Here is a 25425-nt window from a genome sequence, read left to right on the forward strand (position 1 = left end):
GAACAGCTACCACTTTGTTGGAACACCCACACACTGTCTTCTGGCACTGGGAAGGTAGGCATGACCCAACGCAGAGTGGGTTCCTGGACCAGCAGAGCTCTGGGACATTTTGGAATTCATGCGTACGTGTTCTGCTTGTGAAAACTCAGAGCATGGGTAGCTACTGAGAAGCTTGGGGAGGGTGCGTATATGTGTGCGTGCGTGCGTGCGTGTGTGTGTGTGTGTGTGTGTGTGTGTGTGTGTGTGTGTGTACCTGTACTTGGGGCCACAGCTCTGAAACAGTTGTGAACCAAGAGCCTCAGGGAATAAACAAGGTGGAACTTGCTAGAGAAGCAGAAACTACTCTGTCTCCAGCATCCTGATCCTTCACTGCCCCATCCCACCCTTCCCTAGTCGCTCCTTACATTGAACTTCAAGGTACATGGACTGGGAGTCCTGGCCGATGGTGTTGCTGGCAGTGCAGATGTACTCTCCAGCATCTGTGTACTGGATGCTCTTCAGGGTCAGAGAGGACACACGAGCATGGCTCCGTACCACCATGTGCCCATCCAGAGTCTGCCGGGAGGAAAGGGATGGCATCAGAGTCTGAGGTGAGGCAGAGGGGCAGGGGCTATTAGAGCAATGTGGGTCTAGGAGACAAGGGTCATTACTGGTCTGTGGCCAGTCTCTAGTCTTCTCTCTATGTCAGCCTCTAATTTCACTTCATCTACTTCATAATGGGGGAGAGTGTGGGAACTTCAACATAGTTCAAATAGCAAATGGGACTCAATCAATTTGGGGCATAGTGAGGTCACCCAAGACTAGTTTGGGATGTATTAAAATGGAAGCAAAAGCCTTGGGTGGTACAAACTGATATCCTGGGGAACTCACACTATCCCCTGTTCTTTCCTTCTAGTCTGACCAGTTCCACGGTGTGTGAATGTGTGCTAGGGAATGCCAATGACCCAAATGTAAGGAGTTATGCAAGAAACATCCTTCCTCTAGATGTGTCTCTTTCCTGGATGCTTGACAATCTTCATTCTTATTGGGGAGCAAGTCAAATCTCAGGCACTGCTGAGCTGAAAGTAATAGAGCCTTCTCTTGAAATACAGTGCAAAGAGAGTCACAGACTCACCCAGGATTCTTTGTACCAAAGTCTACAACCGTCCCTAGTCTTTGATGCTACCATTAGTTTATTGAGTCCCTAGATTCACAAAGACTGCTAACAAAATGAATGAGCACACAATCTCTAGGCAATGGGTATTAGATTATTTGCAAGAGTTCCCTCCTTGACATTCTAAGCAAAAGGGGTACTAGCCCTTGAAGGGTCTAGGCATGTGCCCCTGGACCAGAGTCCCATGAGAACTGGTAAACTGAAGAAGGGCCCTATTCTGTGTAAGCTGGGACACCCCATTAAGTCCAGCACATGATTCTCAGTGGAGATGGATGAGAGGGTGTGCTGCATCTGAAAAGCATCAGGGTTGGTCTTCAGAGAATTAAATGACATATAACCTCAGTTTCTATCAATATGCTGGATTGGATGCTGGAGGGAGGGACAGAATTGCAATGTCCTTTATCAGTCAGTCCAGGAAGTTGGCAAAAAGGTCTTGCTGGCCTTGTACAGCACTCTTAGCAGATCTATGGCAAAAGTCCCGTTACCATCAGTGATCAGGTCCACTTCCATTATCTGAGTTATATCTGGGAGCTAAAACATGCTTCCAACAAGGGAAGGAAGGAACAAGGAAAATCATCTGTGCCTATGGCATTGTGCATCTCCTTCTCTTAGAGATGGATGCCCTGGTGTTCCTATTTGCCCTGGAAATAGGGGAGGCTTATTGGCCAAGAAGCTGCATCCTAGGAGATGATACACATTAATAAGAGGTGATAGGAGACTGTCTCAGAGACCCTAGAGACACCCAGATTATTGGAAATGCTAGATCCTAGGACTCTGTTTCTTGTAGGCTGACAGTGGTCCATCTTAGTGTTTTTTTACATGTCAAACAAAATCTTCACCTATCAGTCTGTATCAGGGACACTGAGAGCATGAAGTCATTCTTGCAGGTATCTCTCAAAAGCTGGCCTGATTTGCCTGTCCTCCCTCTCTGCCTAAAGCACAATGTAATTGACTGAAGGTCCACACATGTCTTGTCAACTGTGGGATGGACTGTGATGATTTGTGACGCAGATCAGGCTTGTCCAGGGCCTGCCATATATGTAGTTCTCAGGAATCCAAGAGCACATGACCACATGAAAAGGAGGCAAGGTGAGTCTCTCAGGTAAGAGCATTAGCACAAAAGCAAGGAATGAACAACATTTGCTCAGAAATGTCTGAAGACAAGCTCCCAGAAAGGCTGTACACACTTTTTAAAAAAAAAAAACAACAAAAAACAAACTTATTTTGAAAATCTGGTCTCCCTGCCTACATTTCTACAGGGGTTGGAGACTTCTGTCATTCAATGATGTCATCACACCAGTAGGGAATCCTCTACAGGGATTTCTTATTGTGTAGTGGCTCACTGCAAGTTTGATGATGGGATTCCTCACCAGATGTCCAGTCATCCCTTGGAGGATACACGGATAGACTCCAGTGGGATTGGGTTATCTCATCCTGAAATAATTTCTTCTGACACAGGAACACAACCATAAGACACTCCAACCAAAAGTCTTGCTGATCACTCTGGCTCTCTCAGAGGAAGCAGTGATCTCAGGTAAGAGTGAAACAAGAATACTTCAGCGAGACCTTTCTCTCTTTCTCTTTAAAATAGTACTTGTGACTCTAATTATTCTCAGAAAAACAGTTCTTCCTTTTCCCAGATGAAAGCGTTTGGCTTTTCAGAACATCCAGAAAGAACCTGGCCACCACACAAGCCAGTCTTTGCACTCATCTGGCCTATGGTCTTCATCTCTGAATGAGCCAAACAGGATAAAATGGAATGTATGAGCCCCAATGGGCAGCATTCACTTGAAAGTCAATTATGTCCAAAGTGAAACATTCAAGATAAAAGACACTTCTGGAAAATGGAGTTGGGGTATGTGCTTTTCTGGGAGTAAACTATTATTTCCAATTACAATGATTATCCATTTAAAATCTCCTTAATGCTCCCTGAGAAACCTCAGTGACTCCTCAAGCCAGGTCCTGATCAGAATGACAGGGGAAGAAACACACAGCAAAGCAGAATGAGCCCTGTAGCTGTGGAAGTCGGAAGTCAGCCCCATCGTTAACCCCTCCTCTCTCCCTTCCCAATGCCAGTGGGGCCATAGTTTTGGGGTAATAAAACATCCAGCCTATGACAACACTGAGTGATCTCAAAGGCACAGGAGGGAAGCATTGCAGTGGGGGACATGCTACTGTCCCTATGTCATGTCATCAAGGAAGGCACATTACAAAGATGAACTAGATTTGACAATGGTAGACTGCTCAGGTGCAGACATGAATGTCTCTGCCAGAGGACAGGTGGACAACTTTTAAATATTAAGCAGCATTCAATATTTATAGTTATGACCTGAACACAGGAGTTATGTGTTCTGAATGGTTATCACCCAGAAAGACTAAGAAGGTACACTCAATGAATTAAAATAAAGAGCCTATTGAACTACTGGATTTGGAGAAAGACACAAAATGGAATGTAATAGAAAGCATTCACAAATTAGATTCTTGAATCTCATCTAAAGGCAGTTGATCCATGTGTGTGTGTGTGTGTGTGTGTGCGTGCGTGCGTGTGCGTGTGTGTGTGTGTGTGTGTGTGTGTGTGTGTGGTATCTGCATTTGTGCATGTGTGTGTATCACACATATGTATATCTATGTGGAAGCTAGTCAAGCCCAAGTGTCAGGAACCATCTACCTTGTTTTTCAAGAAAGAGTCTTTCACTGGGATCTAGGGATCACTGATTAGGCTAGATTAGCTGGCCAATGAGCCCCATCAATCCATGTGTGTGTCTCTCCCCAGTGCTGAGATGACAAGCACAAAACACAATGCTTCACTTCTAATATGAGCACTGAAGATCAAGACCAGGTCCTTGTGCTCATGTGGCAACCATGTTCCTGACACAGCTCTATCTCCCTAGTCCCAGGCCAATTGGTGGTTATGTTCCAGTTGGTCACTGATAGTTACACAAACCAGGTAAAAACTGGTGAGCATGATTATATGAAGGGTCTTCAAGGATAGCAATGAAATAGAAAGGTTAATGCTTAGCTTCAGTTTTCAACCCCAGCCCCATGTCACCTAAACTGAAGCAGGGGAGTTCCAAAGGCTAAATGCTACTAACTTTACAAACATAAACCCATTTGTGCCAAATCACTCCAGTCTTACAAATTTAATGCTCCCTAAAGATAACAGATATGTTGATTGGTTTGGGGAAACCAGTGAAAGATGTCATTGGTGTGGCTTTTGACAGGAAATGCAATGTGATCATTTACCAAGGCCAGTCATTATCAAATAAGTGAGCAACAAGATGAGTTGAGCTGGAAAGGAAAGGGCTGAGTGGGTTTTAGATCACTCATTCTGTGACTTTATGGTCCAGAGCCACAGCCACCAGAGGAGAGTTCAATTTTTAAAAAATTTTTTATTCTTTCAAAATGCCTGGCTTGGGAATTGGGGCAATTTATTTCTATCAGCACAATTACCTGGGTATGATTTTACCAGCACCAGCAAGAGAATAAGGTCCTGTTTTAAAAAATCATAAGGGTTTGTTCCTCCACTCCCAACACAGCTTGCTTGCTCATCCTAGAAGATGACACTATTTCTAGGTGATATCTACTGCTATGGGCCTAAGCTTTAACTAAAGTGCTCACTAGGTTAGTGAGTCTGGTTATTAACTGTGATGGTGAGTTAAACTGAAATGCTTTCAAAGCTAGAGACTGGCTAGTGGTCAAGTAAGCTATACCTCTTGCTTCTCTGGTCGAGTCCACGAAGCCTGGAGAAACAAGATATAAAACACAACAAGAAGGCAGTAAAATGTCACATGTTGCTTTAGAGAACTCATACTGCATTCCGTGCACATGCAGTGTCTTTTTAATTCAGAAATTTTTTCAAGGCCCACTTTCAATGATGTAACTATCCCCCAAATTCAATTCAGAAGTTAGCTGATGTTCAGCTCCCCCCATCTTATCATCTATGCACCTTAAAATATCTAAATCAAAGGTGAATTAAACTCTGCATATATATGAATACAAGCAGACATATTCAACTCCTCCTATACAAAGCATCTTAAACAGTCTTTAAAATATTTGAGGGTACTATCCATTCTTATCAAATAATCAAGGGCTTCTTAGAGAGCAGATTTTTCCTCTAAATGTTTTATACAGGTTATCACACATACACTAAAGCCATTTAATGCTCATGCACTTTGCAACTCAGCATGCATTTAATGAAAAGTTATTATTATTAATTTATTTTACAAAAAGGGACAAAGAAAGGAGCAAAGAGATACAATGAGTGTGTGAGCATGAAGTCTTTGATACTATGGGTCAGGAAGCATTGAGAATTCTAAATCCTGGGTGGTGACAGTGGGGCTCTATTGCTTAAAGTTAGAAAGGTCCCAGATGGCATTTGTATGGAAGCATGGACCTTCCCCCATCCAACTTGCTACTCATGAGAGAGTGAGAAAAGTCACACAAGAGGATTTGGGGAACTTTCTGCTCAAGGCTAGATTTGTTCATTTATGCAGCACATGAAATCTACTTTGCTTAACTTCTCTGTTTTCAAACTCTGAGTCAAAGACATCTGAGTTGTATTGGTCTTTTCATTGGGTGGCATTCCTGACTGACTGTCCTTGACCTTCAGATGGCAAAGGACACAAAAGATGCTAGAAACAGGGAATGTGAATGAGTTAGCAAACAGTAAGTTCATCAAATGCAAGGCACTTTTGTGAGACAGGAGGATGGAGATGTTGGGTCACATTACATGATGTTGGGATGGAGGAAGTGAGAACAGAGAACATGCATAGACCAAAGTCACAGTGGGCCAAAATGTCAGCTGTAGTTGACAATTCCACAATGCTAGAAAGCGTGTTTGTCACATGCCAGGGCTCTGTCATCAAGACTTTAAAAAAAACAAAAAAACAAAAAAATGGGATATAGCATATATTATTATTTGTTTTCAAATTGGAATCTTCAGTGTCTCAGTTCCAAACCACTAGTGTTCTATGGCATTATAAATAAGCTGTTGCTAGGGACACAAGTTTCTAGTAGTCTGATTATTCCCTCTGTGCCTGGTAGAATGTATCAAATGTCTGTCTTGGCTCCAACAATTTGGTAAAGGTGTGGCCCACTTGAAGGGAATCTCATATTCAAATGTCTATATTCAGGAAATAATTTGGCTATGATTAATATGCTCCAAATGTTAGTTTTTGGTTGTTTCAATCCTTACTGTTGTTACTACATACACATTTCTAGTAGTTTATATGCGTGTAGGTTAAAGCAAAGCACTTCTTCACTCATATTAAGCATTCCCTATATATATTTGCCCACATCTTAGGTCAGGCTCTGATCACTCTGTGCAAAGCATTTCCTGATGATTAAAAGTGGGCACTGAGCTTGTATCCAATCAGGAATTCTCCCCAGTGGAAAGAAAGGTTGGGCTTCGAAAGAATTGAGAATTTCAAAAGGTCTCTCTTATTTGTGGATACTCTGTCTGGTCTGGTGTCAGCTCCTCACCCCTTTTTTCCCTTAATACTGAAGGACTCATATACCCTTCTTTAGAGTCATCTCAAGGCACAGAAACATTCAAATAGCAAATGATGGATGTCTTTTTTTATGCCAGGGATTGAGTATATAGATAATAATCCCTGGGTCTCACTCAGTATGTAAGTGGTACCTGGAATTTAGCAACACTCAAACACCTGTCAATATTTATGATGAATCTGTATAGGATGAGGAATAACACGACACAGATGCACAGCCTTCAAAAGTGTCACAAACACCTTCACACACATGTGAAAACCAACCACAATGATATTCACTTTCCCCTTTTTTTCCCTCACAATAACAATAATTGCTAAGAAATACATCAACTTTTGGATATCTGATCTACCTCACTGATATCAATGATCCAAACAATCACACTCATCTTAGCTATTAATAGTTGCTAACCTAAATCAACTCTACTTGCTGAAGCTTAATGGATTGATGAGACTTTCTCCAGCCATGATGAGACTCAATCCAGCGACATAATCAAAGGCATGGGATGACTATACTCATTTTGAATTCATTCCTTCTTTCCCTTTATAAGGAAAAACAATTCTAATGTTCTATTAGAAAGTCACTACAGGTCTGTAGGTGAAATCCTTGCCTTCCTCTTCCAAGGAGAAGGGCAGTGTTAGAAGCAATCAATGACGTGAAAGACAAAGCTGCTTTAATCCATTTATACCCCTTGCTAAAGGAACCTGAACCTCCAACAAAAGCTACTAGAACTACAGAAGGGCACTGTTTCACCATGACATCAAGCCTATCACTTTCTGAGCAACTGACTCAGAAGGAATCTGAGGTCTCTGAACTTGGACCTTGTCCCAGTCAATATTTTCAGCAGTGACTTAGATATTTTGAATAAGGATTCACATAGTCTGGAAACAATGCTAACACAAATGTTACTTGCACTTTAACGTTATGTTGATTGCTAGGGTCACCATTAACTGTCCTACATCATTACTTAAAACATGCAGATATAGCATAAGGGGATAAATCTGAGTGGAAATACTCCAACTTCCAGAATTGTAAGTAAAATCCCCATGAACAGTTAATCCCAACTGAAAGATGGTCTGAAGTAGTAGTTCTCTTGGCAAGGAGAGTTTTAGTAATGATTACAATTGGCTTTTGGTATTGGAGGGTGGTGAGAAATCGCAGATACCTTGCAATGCATAAAGCAGTCCCAGTGAAGGGAGAGTCTTGCTAAATGGCCAAAGTGACTATGGCTGAGAAGCAAGGTTGCAACAAGTGAAATACACACAAAATTCTGCATTGTTGCTCAAGCAAACAATTTCATGAAAAAGCAACAGGCGATAAGTCCTCTAAATAGAGTTCATATTATAGACCTACATATTCTAGGTATCTATGATATGACATGACTCAAGGGCTAATGCTACTTTGACTACATGATGTGTCTAGATCAAGATGATAACCCCACTGAGATCTGTTCAGGTTACAGGAAGACAGTAAGGTTTTATTGAGTGCTAGTGAACTGAAACTATTAAGTTATAGAACAACTATCAGGGTGAAGGGTATAGAAATCACGTCATATGAGAAACTGGAAAATTCTGGGTGTCTGTTAAAGGAAGAAGAGTTGCAGCTTCTGTTCCAGTGACTCAGATTCTGAGTGGCAGAGGTGGAGGGTTCCGAGCAGTGGGAAAGAAAACAGCCTGTTGTGATACTGTAACCATAACATGTCAGATGGGGGCTGAGTGACCTGGCAAGGATGCTAGAAAGTGAGCCAGGTGAACTCACAAAACCCCCAAAAGCTCTTCCAAAATGATCTCTTAGCCTGTGGCTCTGTGGGACTTAATGCTTGAGGGGGTTATCTATTTCACTCATTAGATTAAACTGGTACCTTTGTGACCTGCTTAGCTGAGCATCCTGATTTTAGAAATGGTTTTCTTCACTCCTAGAATTCAGTGGTGCTGGTGATCTCAATATATAATTATATATAATGCAACTTTAGGTGGGATAGAATGCGAGGGGTGGTTCCATTGTGAACACGACTAGAACTAGAATACAACCTGCTCACTGGCAGACCATGGTTTCATCATTACTAGCCATCTACTGTATCAGATTGGCATCAAGCTTCTTTGATGTCACTATTTAATTAGAGAAGTGGCAAATTTTTCTTATATGATATTTTATTTAAGCAAATACATTGATGTGGTAGCATGGTGAACTTTTCTGGTGGACTTGTTCTGACATTGACTGACTCATGCTCCATGAATGTCACTTCAAGCAAACCTGAAGCTAGACTACAGTAAAAGAAACTGTGATCTAAACTGTGCTGGGCTTAAATAGTTATCTCAAATCAAGACAGACGATCCATAGAGAAAACTGAGTTGATAAAAAAAATCAGTCCCACTGGGCTTGAGATGGTTTTTTTTTTTTATGATATCTTTAGTCTCAATATTTAGGGAATATGAGTGCATATTAGTTCCTAGCTATTTATTATCATTTTATAAAAATGAAATCATAAGTACAAGCCAGAAGTGCCAACCTATTAAAGACAAACCCCAAGTAGGCACAAATCTTAATAATCTTTCTTGTCCAGTTTAACTGTTGAGCTATTTCCAGAAAAGACACAGAACTTAAAAATGTCATTCATCTGAAATAGATGTTTTGTCCTTTGCTGTAGGTCAGAGATACATACTGGGTCACTTGGACAAATCTACTTTGAAATCTAATATAGAAAGACCGGCCAAGCAGTGGCCATGTGGATTAAGCCCTGAAATGTACATTGGGTCCATGTAACACACAAAGGAAGCCGAAATCTTAGCTGGGAATTTAATTCCAGTGTCGATAAAGAAATTATTGAAGTAAACACCTCACTTCTTAATTTAGCTGGCTTTTGCAGATCAAACAGCATATGCGAGTTTCAAAAATATTTAGCAGTTCCTCAGTTGAGTTTCTGTTAAGTTGGATTCAACTCTGGGTACAAAACTTGCAAAACGAGGAATGGACTATTTGGAATAGAACTTTCTGTTCCTTTAGAATTTGCTTTGTTTTCTGTTACCAAGGTAGAAATCGGTTCCTCAAATGCAAATTCCACTTTGAGCCCTGGTACTTAATATTCTCCCTTTGGCTTTCTTTCAGTTTATTTCTAGAGATTTCCTTGAGCCTGGCGGAAGAGTGCATATCTATCATTTTTGACATTCTGGTCAATAGGCAATCCATTATACATCCTCTTTAAGGATTTGGCTATTACTCCTGAGAAGGTAACCAAGCTTTGGCAAACTAAAACAAAGCCTATTACTGCAGGAGATGCAAAATAATATTGGAGAGGTGCCATAAAACCATTATTTTCTCATTTGTATAGTGCTTCAGAATGAATTTAGGGCCATGTGTTCTACCATGCGGCTTGTCCTAAAGATATCTACACTGCTATGCAACTTAGCCCATTCTTCTTGTCTTTTTGGCCCACTCAGTAGCAATGGGCTGCATGATATGGGATGGTCATGCCAATATTTATATATTACCAGTAATAATGATAGCTTTCCAATGGTCTACAGAGCCATGCACCTTAAAGCTAAATGTTCTCAGTCATTTAACTTGCCAGGGAGTTACTACCACATTCTTAAACTTTGGTGAGTACATTACAGAACCCAGGTATAAGTACCATCATCTAGAAACTGCTAATTATTTTTGCCTTTAGAACAAAATGGAATCCAAATGTGACCAAGAATACAGGCAGACACAAAGGCAACCAAGCTTTTGTGCACAGAGTGCGTGCATACAGCATGAGTATATGAGACGCAAGGAAGAGAATTAATAGACTCATCCTGAGCCCTATTGTTTCTGGGAGACACTTTTCTGGGTGTGTCTGAACTGATAGCAACATTGTCTGATGCCCCAGAATCCTGCTTGTCCTGGGTCCTCACAGCTCCACAAGCCTGGATCAGAATTCACTATTGCCTCCTCCCCAAACCATCTAACATGACCAAGCCCACTACCAACATGCCCCTGGCAATCCATACAGGGAAAGTGTCCATCCCACTGTGAGAGGATGTTGAGTAGACCAACCAAGTAGGCTGGAGGAGGGAGGTTGCAGGACCTACTGTGGCTATAGGTGACCACATCCCATCTTGCCACATGCCAAAAAGAACTGGGCCTGGGGTAGACTGAGATGCTTCAAGTCTGTATTCCATAACCCTGAAACTCTTGGGTGACATTGTACCTTTTCTTCACTGCTGATGTTTCGTGTGGAAGTTCTCCAGGTGATGGAGGGGATGGGATCTCCTGAGGCTTCACAGGTAAGAGTAACTTGTTCCTCTAGTTCCATGGCAGTCTGATTCTCTACATAGGTGATTTTGGGCTTTGCTGAAAAGAAAAAAAAAATTTCCATGACTTTATCTGGTTACTTTGCTCTTTGAGGTTTAAGTGGTAACAAGTACCCATTTAAAAGCGTTTCTTATTTACTAAACATAAAGCTCAAGTCTAGGTATAGCAGGAGACACAGAACTGAGCCTCCAAAGGTTCTGGCAGCATTGAAATGATAGTCAGAGAAACATTCTCTGGAATACACAGACAATAGGCACTTGAAGCCGGCTGCAGAGGAGCCCCTCACTAGCTCCTGCCTTAACATGCAGATGGCTTTGGGGCGGGCCATGGGGTTTTCAGCAGGTGCAAATGTGGGTGGCATGGACTCATTCTAGGCTCAGAAAAATTCTTGAAGGAAAGAAAAAGAGAGGGGTTGGGGATTTAGCTCAGTGGTAGAGCGCTTGCCTAGCAAGTGCAAGGCCCTGGGTTTGATCCTCAGCCCTGGGGAAAAAAAAAGATGCAGAAAGAAAAGGAGCAAAAGGAGAGGGAGGGGGGGATGGGAGGAGGGAGGAAGGGAGGGAGGGGAGGGAGAGGGAGGGGAGGGAAGGAGGGAAGGGAGAAGAGGAGGGAGGGAGGGAAGGGAGAAGAGGAGGGAGGGAGGGGAGGAGAGAAGGGAGAAGAGGAGGGAGGAGAGGAGGGAGGGAGGGGAGGAGGGGAGGGAGGGGAGGAGGGGAGGGAGGGAGGGAGGGGAGGGGAGGAGGGAGGGGAGAAGAGGAGGGAGGGAGGGAGGGGAGGAGGGAGGGAGGGAGGAAGGGAGGGAGGGGAGGAGGGAGGAAGGGAGGGAGGGGAGGAGGGAGGAAGGGAGGGAGGGGAGGAGGGAGGAAGGGAGGGAGGGGAGGAGGGAGGAAGGGAGGGAGGGGAGGAGGGAGGAAGGGAGGGAGGGGAGGAGGGAGAAGAGGAGGGAGGGAGGGGAGGAGGGAGGGGAGAAGAGGAGGGAGGAGAGGAAGGAGGGAGGGGAGGAGGAGGCTGTTTCATGGGATAAGAGGACAAAGCAGGTGGTATTTTACTCATAAGCCAGAGAAGCTCATGGGTGGAGTTTCATCGGAGCCATGGAGTGGTCACTGAACCCCAAGAAGGTCAATCTAGGGGGAATTCTAGAATGGAGAAAACCTTGAATCGGAAGCCAGTCTGGAAGCTTTGGTCACATGCTTCAGGGTAGGCTGAGGACAGGGAGGAGGCAAGCTGAGCTGAGTTCATTTTCCAAATGTTTGAGGTAATGCAAAGAACACACATCTTCCAAAACTGAGTTAAGTGTGAAAACATTAGAGAAAATTGAATTTTCCTAATTTAAAACAATTATATTCAGAAATTGCTGAACCTTCCATAGAAGAGAAAAGATAAGGCTGTGCAAACAACTTATTTCACTACTTGAGATAAGGGCGGGGTAAAAAAGACACAAAGCCAGAATGACAGGTAGCTAGCTTCTGAAATCACTGTGTTTCTTTTTCTATTCAACTTCATAGTAACTACAAGTCAGCTAAGAATATGGACTGAAAAGATCTATATGGAAGTCTTCCATGAAGCTTCAAAAAGGCTCTTCACAAAGAGCCTGCTTCCAGACAAAAATCACCTGAATAGTTCAAGTAGCTTCTTAACGTTATCAACAGGACACTTAGCAAATTATTTTCTCATGGCTGGCACATGGACAAATGTTAGCCCAGCAAGGCCAAATGATGTTGAGATGATGGAGTCCAGGAGTTCTGGCTGTAGCTTTCTGTAGGAAGACTTTATGTCTTACCTTGGTAAAGATGCCTTGCAGGAGGTCACAACTTATATCATATGGAATGAGGGTTCATTAGTATCAAATACTAACCAATTTTAGAGGGTAAAATAAAGCAAAGCAAAATTAAGGTGAAATAGGCGTTGATCTCTAGGCTACCAAAGCGACCAAATGAAAAGGAAAAGGGATAGTAGACCTAAGAGAACAATAGATAATCCCAGCACTGGGGAGGCAAAGGCAGGTGGATCTCTGTGATATCGAGGCTAGCCTGGTCTACAGGGACAGTTCTAGGACAGCCAGGGTTACACAGAGAAACACTGTCTTGAAAAAACAACCAACCAACCAACCAAACAAACAAACAAAAGAAAAACCCCACACACATTCTCTAAACAGTGACTTTGGGTATGGAGCTAGCCAGGTATACAATGGCCAAATTTCTGGAAACTTCATTGTAAGAGTTTGAGATTTAGACAGTGTTTTTGACCTTCTGGTCCTTAGCATTTTGTCTTGTCAGAGAAAGGGTAACAGAGGAAGGGTCAGGTGATATCCATGATTCCATCTGCTGCCAGAGGAAGGCAGAGCATCACAGGTGTTGAGGTTAATGAAATGTCCCCAGAGGCTCTTATGTTTGAACACTTGGCCCGTGCTGGTGGCGCTGTTTGTGAAGGTTATGGCAGTTTTCAGAGGAATGATGTACTGGAGGAAGTATATCACTGGGGTGGAGATTTTATAGCCTGGCCCCACTTCCTGTTTCCTGTCTACTTCCTGTGTGTGGATGAAATGTGATCCTTCTACTTCCTGATTGCCAGACTGGCCTCGTGGCTTCTGATGTCATGCTTTCCCAACCATGATGGAGCTGTTAGTCAAAATAAGCCCCTTTCTCCTTTAAGTTTTGTTCTGAGGATTCTATCTAAGCCACAGAAAATAAACACAATAAGGATGTTCTAAATGATCTCATGGAGAGAGAGAAAACACTATTGGGCAACCAGGGACATATGCGGAGTGTCTCTTACTTGTGAAAGATTCCCTCCCTCTGTGTGCTAGCACCAAGAGGGATCTCTCCAAGTTTCCTCTTCCCATGGTCCTCGCTCCAGCTTGAGTCCTACACAAGCTCCTAGAGTTTACCTAGTTCTTCTGCCGTCTCTCTGCCTCCCTGATACTTAGTGCCTCAACGATTGCATCACTCCTTGTACGAGCTACTTTTCGGTGGCTGTGATAAAACACCATGACCAAGACAATTTATAGAAGAAAGAGTGCGTTTTAACTAATACTTCCAGAGGGATCGAGTCCCTCATGGTGAGCTCATAGCAGCAAGCATTAGGCAGAGCAACAGGAGCAAGGAGCTGAGATCTTTCAACATCTTTAAACCAAGCAGAGACAGCCAACTGGAAATAAGGTAAGGAGATATACACTTAAATCCTGCCCCCAGTGACTTACTTCTGACAGCAGAGCCATGCTTTCTAAACTTCCCTGAAACAGTGCCAACAACTGGGACCAAGTGTCCAGATGCCTGAGACCACGGGGAGCATTTCTCATTCAAAGTACCCTTCTCACTAGCCTGTGAATACTAGTCCACTGCTCTGCACTTTGCCACTCAGCAACAGCCATGCCCACTCCTGTGACAACACTTTCTGGGAATCCAGTCCAAGGAGAGCCCTGAGATTTTTCTCCTGCAGTCCCAGAGGGTCTCTTGCTATCCCCCACAAGTTCTACTTTAGTTATAGGAGGCAGGTAACCAAGGCTTCTGCTGCCACTGAACGTGGATCAGCTCACGGCATCAGGAGACATCAAAATCATTAGCATAGGCATAAATAAATAGCAGATCATTAGCAGAGGCAAAAAAAAAATAACTTTTCAGAAGGACCCACAGAGAACAGTGATGGAACCTCACAGCCAATGGAGAATGCAGCTACTTAAGGAAAGGAGCCCTTAGCTGATAACTAAGGCAATACATGGTAGAGCAGGTCTCTATCATAGGGTGTCATTCAGTTATAATCACAACAGTTTCTGCTTTAGTCATGATCTTTACATACTGTGCTACCCTTTCTGAAGCCATAGGAGGTTTGATTTCTTTGCTACCCAAGGTGTAGGTCTCTTTCCCCTTCAACACCATTAAGCCTTGCTACTGTAGAGCAAACCTTCCCAATCTACCTCAGGGATCACCCATGGCAACAATAGAGAAGGGAAAGGTTTGAGAGCAAAGAAAGATGCCCTAACCAGCTGGTCCCTTTTCATCGGGCCCTTTGATCTCATGCTAATTGCCTCAACCAATGGAGGGGACCAAGAAAAGGAGGAGGAAAGAGGGATTCAGAGGCAGAAAGGAGAGAGATAGGAGTCCCAGAGAACTGAAGGAGATCTCCTTGCAGCATTGTAGAGGATGATGATTCTGGATATGACACAGTTGTTACAGGTCCATGATTTCCTTGTTGACTTGTCTAAGAGCTCAGCTACCTCTCTCTGCTTGCCCCACTATGCTATCTAGAGAACACTCTAATGGTCTTGGGAAAGAAATGGTGATGGTGTGTGTGCAGATGCAGATGCTCAGGGGTGTAGGGATGTAGAGATGATTGTGTTCATTTAGGATGAAGACTAGGGAAACACATCCCGCCTTGCTTGTTTCTCTTTTCCCCGCCACTTCCCCTGGCCTTATCCATTCTGTTCATTCTCCCATGGCCCCACACAACTTCTGATTTGCTACCTGTCCTTCCTGCCTCAGTCAATCATTGCCACCAAAGGGGTCTGGAAGAGGAACAAGAGCTGTTCTCAGCCAACCATGATAGAGCTGAGTAGGTTCCACAGAGAAGCTTCTTAAATGCTGGGTTATGACCCTATGAAATTACATAATTGCAAAGCAGAAGTTGTAATAAAGTTTGGCAATAGTAAAATGTTTCTGGACATGAAAAGACCAGAAATCAATTCAAAATCAAATGCACAGTGAATCTAAGTTGCTTCTGGCAATGTTTGCCCATGTTGCATTGTGTGGCTTTACTGCAGCCTTGGTTCTGAATGCTCATCATGTACATGCCATCCCACCACACAATGCCAACAAGCACTGGCTGCAAAGCCTCAGGCTCAGATTCAAGACTATTGGATGTTATGAAATGTAGTGTTTTTACTACACATGCAAAGTTTTCTGCTCTTACAGAAACATAATGGCTTAATTATGGAAAACAATGACTTCAAATATTTTCCTGCCATCATTCCTCAGCATGTAAGTATCAAATTAGTGTATCTTTGGATAGTATTGCTTGATTTGGATAGAATGCTTGATTTTAAAAATTGCTATTTGAGTTGCTGACTTGAGTTTCACAGAAAAATTATTCAATGAGTTTTGGCTTGGGAGTGGAGACAGAATTTCCAACAATTTCTGAAATGGTCCTAAACAAATTCCTGCCATTTTGTACTGTGTATTTATGCAAAGTGGTGTTCTCAGCCTTGATGATTACAAACAAAAACATCAAGCAACACTGAAGAACATTGAAGACATTCTGTGTTCTTTAATATCAAATATTCAGCCAAGATTTAATTCTTTATTAAATAAACAAGCATGCCCATCTCATTGGTATGCAAATGTGCTTTCAGTTTTTAATAAATGGAAAAGTATATGTATACCAAAACCATAGTTTTAAAATAAGGCTGTTTTTTAATTTCTCAGTAAAAAGGATTTGCAAATGGAAAGCATCTGGAGGACCTATGAGCAGCTTTGTGGTCAAGGGACAGCACACAATCTCTCATATTCCTATCCATTTCTTTGCATTCAATTAGCACAGGTGCCTACTGGTTACATGGAGATGTAACCATGACTGCTCTCCCAGGGTGTGAACCAAGAAGCCATTGTTTTGGTTTGAATCATGGTTCCTTATGAGGAGCACCTGAACTCTGTGTGTCATTTGTAAAACAGGACCAATGATTGAGTCTACCTCAGAGGGCTGTGGTGAGGATTGCAAAGGCTAATTTGTGGTTGTGTGGCAGGGCATTGAATAAGTGCTACTTTTGTGTTGGGTATTGTTATTATTATTACTTTATGGGAACAATGCTTTAACGGTTCCCCAGAGACAAGAGAGGATAACTTTATCCCAGGATCATCTCCCTATTACATGGGGCATGCATCAGTCACATGAACTAATGGCTATTCTTTCAATTATTCATCTGCTCCCGCCAACTGTCCTAGGCGCTGGAGGCATGTGTGTATGCCAGCCGGGCAGAGTCCCTGTCCCCAACAGCTCACAGGCAACACAGCATGTGCTTTCCAAGCAATGCCTGAAGCACTTGTCCCACCATTCAAAATGAAGTAGTGCATCATTTTGATGACTAACTGATGCCACACAGGATAGGAAATCTTTCCCTATAAAATACCACCATGCTGTTGCTATGGAGACATTATAGGGGGCTGCCATTTAAAATGTCAGTGTTGGACATCTCCATGTGCCTGTGAATCTACTGATGAGAACAGACTCCATGATATTGTATTTTAAACTTGGCAATGGCCAGACTCACAGTAAACACTCAAATGGATAGTGCTGATTGACACTATCTATCCTCTTTTGTATGTTTATATGTCTATCTCTATCTTTGTGTTTCTCAGGGTCCAATTCTACTTATCTCTCTAGCCACTCTATCTAGCTACAAAGGCGCTCAATATTTCTTAGATGAAAGGATAAATTAACAAATGCACCTGCCCTTCTCTATAATCTAGACAACAGAATGATTGGAGGGGTAGATTAATCTGAAGTAGAAAGAAAACACCATTGAGAATTTTTTTTTTTATGGACTGAGAACACAGCTCAGCCAGTAAAGTATCTGCTTTGCAAAGGTGAGGATCTTAGTCTGATCCTCAGACCCACATAAAAGAAACCCTGGCAGAGTCAGCCATATTTGTAATCACAGCCCTTGGGGAGGTTAAGACAGACAGATCCCCAGAACTTGCTGATAGCTAGCCTAGCTAAATTAGTAAGCAGTAGCTTAATGAGACCCCCATCTCCCCAATAAGGTGGATAGCACCTGAGGAATGACCCCCAAGGTTGACCTTTGGTTCCATTCTCATGGACATCTATGTGCAGCTGCACACACACATATATGCAAACATGTGCACACACACCTAAGCACTTTTTTTTTTTTTTTATGAAATTTTGTGTTCCTTCTCATGACCTATCTGTAGACCCAGTTGTCATCAATACATAGAGAAGACTCATCTGTGATGACCAGGGCCATCTGCATAAAAGCACCTGATTTTCAACAGCATGTTTACAGACAGAACTCTCCATCAGACTAAACAATCAGGTCCCAATACTGGCTCCTAGGTGTACATTTTAACTACGTGGGAGGGACAGGCACCAGAGAGGCCTCTCTGGCCTGGTATTCACCAGCATGGTCTACTGTGCAGCATTTTATGTATGCTTTTTAGACAGAGAAGCAGAGACCTTCTTTGCAACAAATCCTTTTTTTTTTTTCACAAGCAGGCCAAAAAACACATTTCAATTCTGAAATGCCTGGAAGTTGCTGAATTTATAAGAACCAAGCAGATGGAGATAGGAAAGCTTTTTCTGTGACTTCCTATGACACACAGGCCAGTAAAGGAGGGGAAAAAAAGATGAGGCAACCCATCAAGCACTGCTATTTACTAAGGTATCGTGAGTCTGGAGCTGTTGTGAGAACCAGGGATAAAGCAATGTATAAAACAGCCAGCATGCTCCCAATACACTTTGAATGCTAATGGAGACTGGAGATGATAATCATGTCAAGAGCATTGGTTCAGGACTTGTTAGGTGAGTGGAGAAGATACAGTGAGTCCTGAGGGTGGTCAGGAGGGTGATAGCTTGCATGGGGAGAGGCAACAGCAGAGATGAGGTGGGGAAGGATTCACGAAAATGTGCCTGAGCTGAGGTCTGCATGATGATAACAAGAAGGCCGCTCAGAGCAGGTCTGTCTTAGGCAATGAAACTCCAAACAGAATAGCCTCAAAAGCAATGTCCTGAAGTTAGGGAATTAGCTTGGTGTGAGGCAGAGACAGATAGGAGCCTGGTGTAGTTGGAGAGCTTTCTCCATGGAGCAGACAGAGGAAAAGCTGGGCTAGAGTACAAGGCAGAAGTTAGGGTACACTGGGTCATGGGATTAGTGTGGAATTTACTTCAGCTGCAACAGGGATCTTGAAAAAAGGATTGGCATGGAGGCCCTCTGACTACCATGAGTAGAAGAGATTGAGGGGAACCAAGGTGGGAGCAAGAACACCAGCTAGAAGCCTGTGTGCTATTGAATGGTTTCCTGGACTAGGGCTTAGGTGTCAGAACAGACAGCAAATGGTTGCCTGCTACAGTAGTGTGGGCATGCCTTTCTAATGGCTAGAGTGTGCAGAGTAGGAGGAATTTGGCTGAACAGTGAACCTGACCCACACTGTGCTGTACCTACCAAAGACCTTGAGGTGGATAGACGCATCCTGCTCGCCAGCCTTGTTCTCAGCAATGCAGACATACTCGGCCTCATCGTTTTTGTCCACGTTCCTGATGGTCAGCTCAGAACTGTCATCATTGAAGATGTGCTTCTCATCATCTTCCTCCTCGTTTTCAATGGGTTCCCCATCCCTACACAGTTCAGAAATGCAAAGGGTGATGATTCTGAGCATGGAGTGAAGAGGTTTCTTTCCAGTCAGTTCCACAGAATGCACTGCACTGATGGGACAGGCTCAGTCTCTATAAAGGGGGAAGACCTCTGAGTAGCATTTACTGTTACATGCTTTTTATGCTTCTCCCCAGTCTTGGGAGCCTGTGCAAAGACTGTCAATATCTCTCATAAAGGATTCAAAGAATCAGCTCCACAAGCCACACCTTCTGGACCTGACTCCCCAAGACTGAAAATGAAACAATAACCAAAGACACAGAGCAAGAGAACGTCCCAGAAAAGAATCGTTCCTCACCCCCATATTTTAGGAAGCCCATACTCATGCCACTGAGAAACCCACAGACAACGGCTTCTATGGGTTCCCTTCTCCTCTCACCCATGACACAAAGCATAAGCCAGTTTCTTACTTTGTCCAGCTCATGGTAGGCTCTGGGAACCCATCAGCATCGCACACCAGGGTGACAGACTGGCCCAGGTTAGCAGTGGCATTCACGATGCTCTGTCTGGCCTGGACAGTGGGCGGTACTGAAGGAAAGAAGCATGTCAGGGGTAGTTGTACACAACTTAAAATTACCTGATGGCCCTGAGAAGAGGCATTTGGGGGCCAGCAGGTCACAGAGTCACCACCTGGGGAGTAAGAGACCTGGACAGCCACAGCATTAGTGTAAGTGATCTAAACTCAATGGCATGCTAAATATTTAATGTAAACCAAACAAAAATTTGCCCACAAACGTGCATTATTGTTTTTAAGAGTCCAGCTGCTATATTACCTCTTAACTCATGTTCATGTGGTATTTGATTTACAGCAGCTATTTGCTGTGGTGTTTTTTTCTTAATCAATATATGCTACATAACTACAAGGGCTGGTGGGACTCAATGTTAAAGGGAGGCTCTCCATACTGGCAAGAGTTAGAAAATGCAGTTCCTGGTGGCTTTCAGGTTGGTATGCTTCCAAAAGACACCAGCGCAGCAGAGTGGCATTTCTTTGCAACTGTCATAAACAACCTTGTGCACAAAGTGTTTCCACTGAAGGAATGAGAGGGGGGGAGTTTGGCGAGAAAACACATATCAATAACCAAAACAATTCAAATGTGATTTACTTATTTTCTTAGTACTGACATTATAATTTCCTGTAAACATCTTGCAAATGTCAGATCGATGCTATGGGTGTGTTTATTTGACATTGCAAATTAAGATTAATAAGCCCACGGACCATAATGTTGACTATTCTAAGATCTGAATTGATTGCAATACCTTCTCTGCCCATCAAACCAAGGGGACTAACTTCCTAATGATGGTAACATCAAGGACAGTGGGGATGAAGAGGGATTTATTAGTTTTAAGTCCCACAAGACAATGAAGGGCATTTAATATCTACAGTTGGGGGGAGACACAAAAAACTAGTATGTTAATGTGAGAATGTCCCCCTCTCAGAGGTTCTGATAGTGCGGGGAAATTCTGCTGGATGCAGGAATGAGTCAGAGCAGGTCTACACCCAAGAGGACCTGGGAGAGAAGGTCACTGGGGAACCTTAGTTGTAGTGATGGAGAGAACAGGAAGGACTGATCTCCTCACCATTCACAATGACCTGAATGTCCTTGAAGTTGATCTCTCCCCGGGCCAGGATTCTGCCCTCACAGCGGTAAGTGCCCTCATCTGTCTTCTTGATGCCCCGGATCTGCAGGTAGTTGTTGGATAGGACTATGAATCGGACTGGAAGAGACAAGAGGCAGGTTCAATCAAGGTCAGCCAGAGAACTCCACAGTCATCAGCCAAGCAAGCAGCTGAGCCTCTTGCTCTTGCCTTTCATTGGTTCTGTGTTTTGTTCTTTATGAGACAGAGTTTTACGATATAGTCCACTCTGGCCTGGAATTCACTATGTAGCCCAGGCTAGCCTCAAACATGCAATCATCCTCCATATCAATTTCTGCATGCTGGGATTACAGACACATGACACAACCTGGCTATCACATCCTTTGTCTTATCTTCAGGGTTGGGTTTTAGGTGGAAATGAGAAAAGTCACCCCTGGCCCTAAAATACAGATGAGGTCAAATGTACTAGGGATGTGTCTTTTGCTTTGGAGAGAAAACTAGATGCCCAAACATACCAGTTATAGATATACATCTGTTTGGGACCCAGAATTTGCATGTGGGTTCTGGGACCCTGGATCAGCATTTAGATGGAATGCCTCAGGGACTGGTATGTAGGGGTGGTACCTGGTGGCTCATGGAAACTCAGGTCTTACCATCTTTTTTCAGGATAACATCTCGGCCTTTATGTTTCCAGATGATGGTCGGGGGCAGAGAGCTGACCACATCACACACAATCACTGCATCTTCTCCTTCCTTGAACTCCTGCGGGGTTGGTGCGTTCTTGAACATGAGCTTCTCTGAAAGACAGCAGGAGGAGCGGAGTGAGGAAACCACACCTTCTCAGAAGAACTGTGCTGACTGGATTTCCATCCCAGCCCAGTATCCACCCATAATCCAGTGGTGGAGGAGGGGCTCCTGTCCAGCTCAGCACTGGGTCTTTGACAGAGGCAGAGCAGCTAGCTTTAAGAGGGGTCTGAAGAGGGGAATGGGCTCCCTGCTGTAGTGACGATGCACACAGGTACAGTGATGAGTGGCACATCTATCCTACAAGGACAGTGAAGGTCATTGGTTATTTTTTTAGTCTTCCACTCAGACCCCACCCCAACTTCCTTGCAGCAGAGAGAATTCTGAAGAATGAGGGCCCACTGAATGGCAATAAATGCTATGATAATTAACACCTATCTACTAGCTGTCACCTATCCTGTTTGAGCCAACATTATGCGTGGTAAGAAGGCAATGAGATGTCACTGCTAGGCCAGCTTTCAAGTGGCAATGGGAACTACCTTTCCTGAGCAGCATCAAGTATTCACATATAATACTCCATCTCACTAGGTCATTGGGCTGTATCACCAGCAAAGGTAGTGGATAAGAAGAGAAAATCTGAACCATTTGTCTATCATTGTCACTTAGAAGTCACAGAAGAATCCACGATAGCCCTCTAGGAACAGTGTAGTTTGTAGAGAATGAAGGACAGTGGGAATGTGGACTCATAAGACTAGTGGAAACCATGGACTGACCATGGACCATTTGAGAGTGTACCAGAACTCTTAGCAACTCAGGGGAAGAAAAGGAACTCCCACGCCCTTACTGGTCCTCCCGTTGCCCTCTCTCTGCTTTTGCTACCCACCAAGGTATCTTTCTAAGAAAGGTGGGAGTGGAGAGTACACATGAGGGCTCTTACGGAAGATCTTCACGTTGACAGTGGCCTCAGACTGGGTGCCATCCTCGCCAGTGACCACACACTTGTAGATGCCAGCATCGTCGATATCGGCATTGTAGATGGTGAGTGTGGAGGAGTCGTCATCGTTCCACACCACCGAGATCCGCTGCTGGTTTGGGCTCAGCTTTTCCCCATTGGGGGAGAACCAGGAGATGTCCTTATCTTTGGCTTCTCCTGCCACTGAGGAGGGAGAGATTATTTTCAGAGCACAGAAAATGAGAAGATTGAGCCCTTCCAGAGTGTCAGTGGCTAACTTGTATGAATTCCTGGTGGCAAAGACTAGAGGTTGGGAAGGGATCTCTAACATGAAACGTTTTGTAGCTCTGCTCCGAGTCTGTTTAATCATATAATAACATCTCTTAGAGTTGAAGGAATTCACCAGCTACCCATGCCTGTAATTTTTTTTCAGTGGTCCTGCCCTTGGAGAGGGACAGTATTTGCTGTTAACCCACTGTGTCCCTGTCCCATGCACTAAGCTAGGGATGAATGTGTATTATGGGATGGGAAATAAAGGGGATTAGCTTATCTGAGCCCTGAGCTCCAGGACATAGTTTGCCTGAACCAATTGATCAGGATGTAAAGGGTGGAGACTGGTCATCTTCTGAGTTGAAGATAGTCCGAGAGTTAAGATTCCAGCCATTTTGACTGTGCAATTTTATGAGTGACATTCTGGTATCTGATGCCATAGTCAACCCCTTCCATGTGTTGAGAAGAGAGAACATCAGCAGTTCCTCTCTTTCTGGGTACCTGTGAGGGGCATGACTATTGCTCAGCTGCCTAGAAGCAAGGCTGGGTCAGGGTGAAGGGATCTCCAAGCCAATGCTCCTTCTTTGTCCTACTACCTGTATGAGGTACCAGCCTGCACTGCCTAGCTCTGTGCAGATGCTTGGTAGAGAAATGCAGTCTTCCTTTTGGGGCCCATCATGTTTTCAATAAATATCACCATTTGCAAGATGTGCTGTGGGCACTAAAGCTGTATCTACAGATCATTGAAACTGCTGTAATGACGGCAGAGCGCTGGAGCAAATGTTTCCGTCGGCCACAACCCTCTGATCAGATGCAAATCATGGTGGTTTCTGCCCAGAGCTGCTTGGTAAATGCCACAGCTCACCCCTAGTTCAGTTCATTCCTGTTTCTGTTACATTTCCAAATCTGCAGCATGTCATCTACAGATGCCTTGAAGCCTAATTCCATATCCTTTCCTCCGCTGCATAGTTTCCAATTATTATCAGGGATCTACTTCCTAAGGAAGCAATAAGACTAGCAGCTCTCACATACTCCAGAGTTGTATACATGTGTGATGGTGATGGCCAGAACGTGTTGGGTATTTGGAACAGTCATGGAAAACCAAGATAGGTGTCTTCACAACCAGTGCTACTCATATTCAATGCACTTCTAAAACCTTGGGTTTTTGAGGTCTGAGTTACTCTAAGAAATGAACCTTAACCTGATCTAGGGAGACATTCTTTCTAAGTTCATGGTGCATTCCAGAACTGTGCCTTTAGACAAGATACCAGACCTGAGATGATTTACCCTCTAAGGTAAATGCTGCTTTTCCTACAAACCCTCTTGAGATACTCCAGTGTCAAGCAGAAATATAGATAGCATGTCACTATGAGCAGAAAGTCTCTGAGAATGATCTGCTGACCAAGAGGAGAGCAGTGGCCAGAATTCCAGGCCTAGCACTCCCAGCTTCCGCTCTGAGCAATAGGTTTTGGAGGCAAGCTTTGGGATATGATGGGACCCAGGACACCTGCCTTGACACAGGAAGAATTTGGACTCTCCAACGCTGATTTCTCCTTGGCTGGGAACAATATCCACTTGCAGGGAAACTGGAAAGAAAAAAAAAGAAAAAGAAAAAGTTGAGATCAAATACACCTTTAAAATTTTGATATCAAACCCCAGAGCTTTCAGTCAAAAATGGGATTTTTCAGACTCAGCTTTAAAAAGACTACAAGGTTTATATGGCTTCTGAGAACTTCCCATTATCAAAGTGACTTCACACTGTAGCCGGAAGTAGACACAGCCCAGACCACTGGTACCTGGCCCTGCTCTCTGCTGTCCGAGTGGAGGGGTCCTCTGGAGGACTGACTAAACAAGTGTGCTTTGCAGTCACAGAAAGAGCCAGCTAGCCAGTTCCTTTTGGGTGTCAGTCTGCAGTGTCTCTAGGCTGTTAAGAGCAGTCAGCTTGTCACCCCAGAACTACGTGTGGGATAGCTTGCCTATGCTGCCATGCTGATCATTGTGAATCATCAGGGGTGCTGATGAGAGTCCACCTTACCCTGCAACATATAACCATCACGCCCATCCCCAGAGCTCGAAATAACATCAGTACGCCAGGCAGTCTGCCGTGCGCCTGAAATCCCACAGTGTGTTTGGTGGAAGTCTTTGTATCTCTTGGCTACTTTTCCTGAATTTCTATTTGAATATCCATACGCTCAGTCTCCCCATGGCACTGATAAGGAAAAATACATAACACCGGATCTTACCAATGCCCGCTTCACTCTGCGCCTCGTTTATCTCCTTAGAGCAGATAACAACTGTGCATGAAAACTCAGTTTTAGCATAGGAAAACGGAATGCTTTATTCATTTGAAATCAACTTCCCTTTGCCTCTGCTCTCTTTAAGTAAATCTGAAAAGGGAAGGCTAGTACACATTGGGTTCTATGGAGAGAGCGCCTCGGAGCCATTATGAAGCAAGCACCCCCGCCAACTTACCCCCCCCCCAAAAAAAAAAAAAAAACCAACAAACAGGCTGGTCATAGAGACTCTGTGCTCTTCCTTCCAACA

The 25425-nt window shown here is 43.7% G+C and overlaps 1 protein-coding gene across 15 annotated transcripts in view; it reads right to left on the reverse strand.

The window, feature by feature from the left end:
• The window catches only part of Ncam1 (neural cell adhesion molecule 1), a 299701-nt gene that overhangs the window by 40115 nt on the left and 234161 nt on the right, over positions 1–25425 (reverse strand). For 8 of the 15 annotated variants that reach the window (XM_036192169.1, XM_036192172.1, XM_036192170.1 and 5 more), the window contains exons 2-10: positions 24393–24467; positions 22597–22815; positions 21569–21712; positions 20898–21035; positions 19730–19847; positions 19113–19285; positions 10845–10987; positions 4864–4893; positions 405–555 (exon numbers count right to left, since the gene is read on the reverse strand). In XM_036192169.1, coding sequence (XP_036048062.1) covers positions 405–555; positions 4864–4893; positions 10845–10987; positions 19113–19285; positions 19730–19847; positions 20898–21035; positions 21569–21712; positions 22597–22815; positions 24393–24467 — 1191 coding nt within the window. The remainder of the gene's footprint in view (positions 1–404; positions 556–4863; positions 4894–10844; positions 10988–19112; positions 19286–19729; positions 19848–20897; positions 21036–21568; positions 21713–22596; positions 22816–24392; positions 24468–25425) is intronic. The other 7 variants (XM_036192174.1, XM_036192173.1, XM_036192178.1 and 4 more) reach the window with 1 other exon arrangement.

The sequence above is a fragment of the Onychomys torridus genome, chromosome 7, assembly GCF_903995425.1.
Source record: "Onychomys torridus chromosome 7, mOncTor1.1, whole genome shotgun sequence".
NCBI classification, from domain to species: domain Eukaryota; kingdom Metazoa; phylum Chordata; class Mammalia; order Rodentia; family Cricetidae; genus Onychomys; species Onychomys torridus.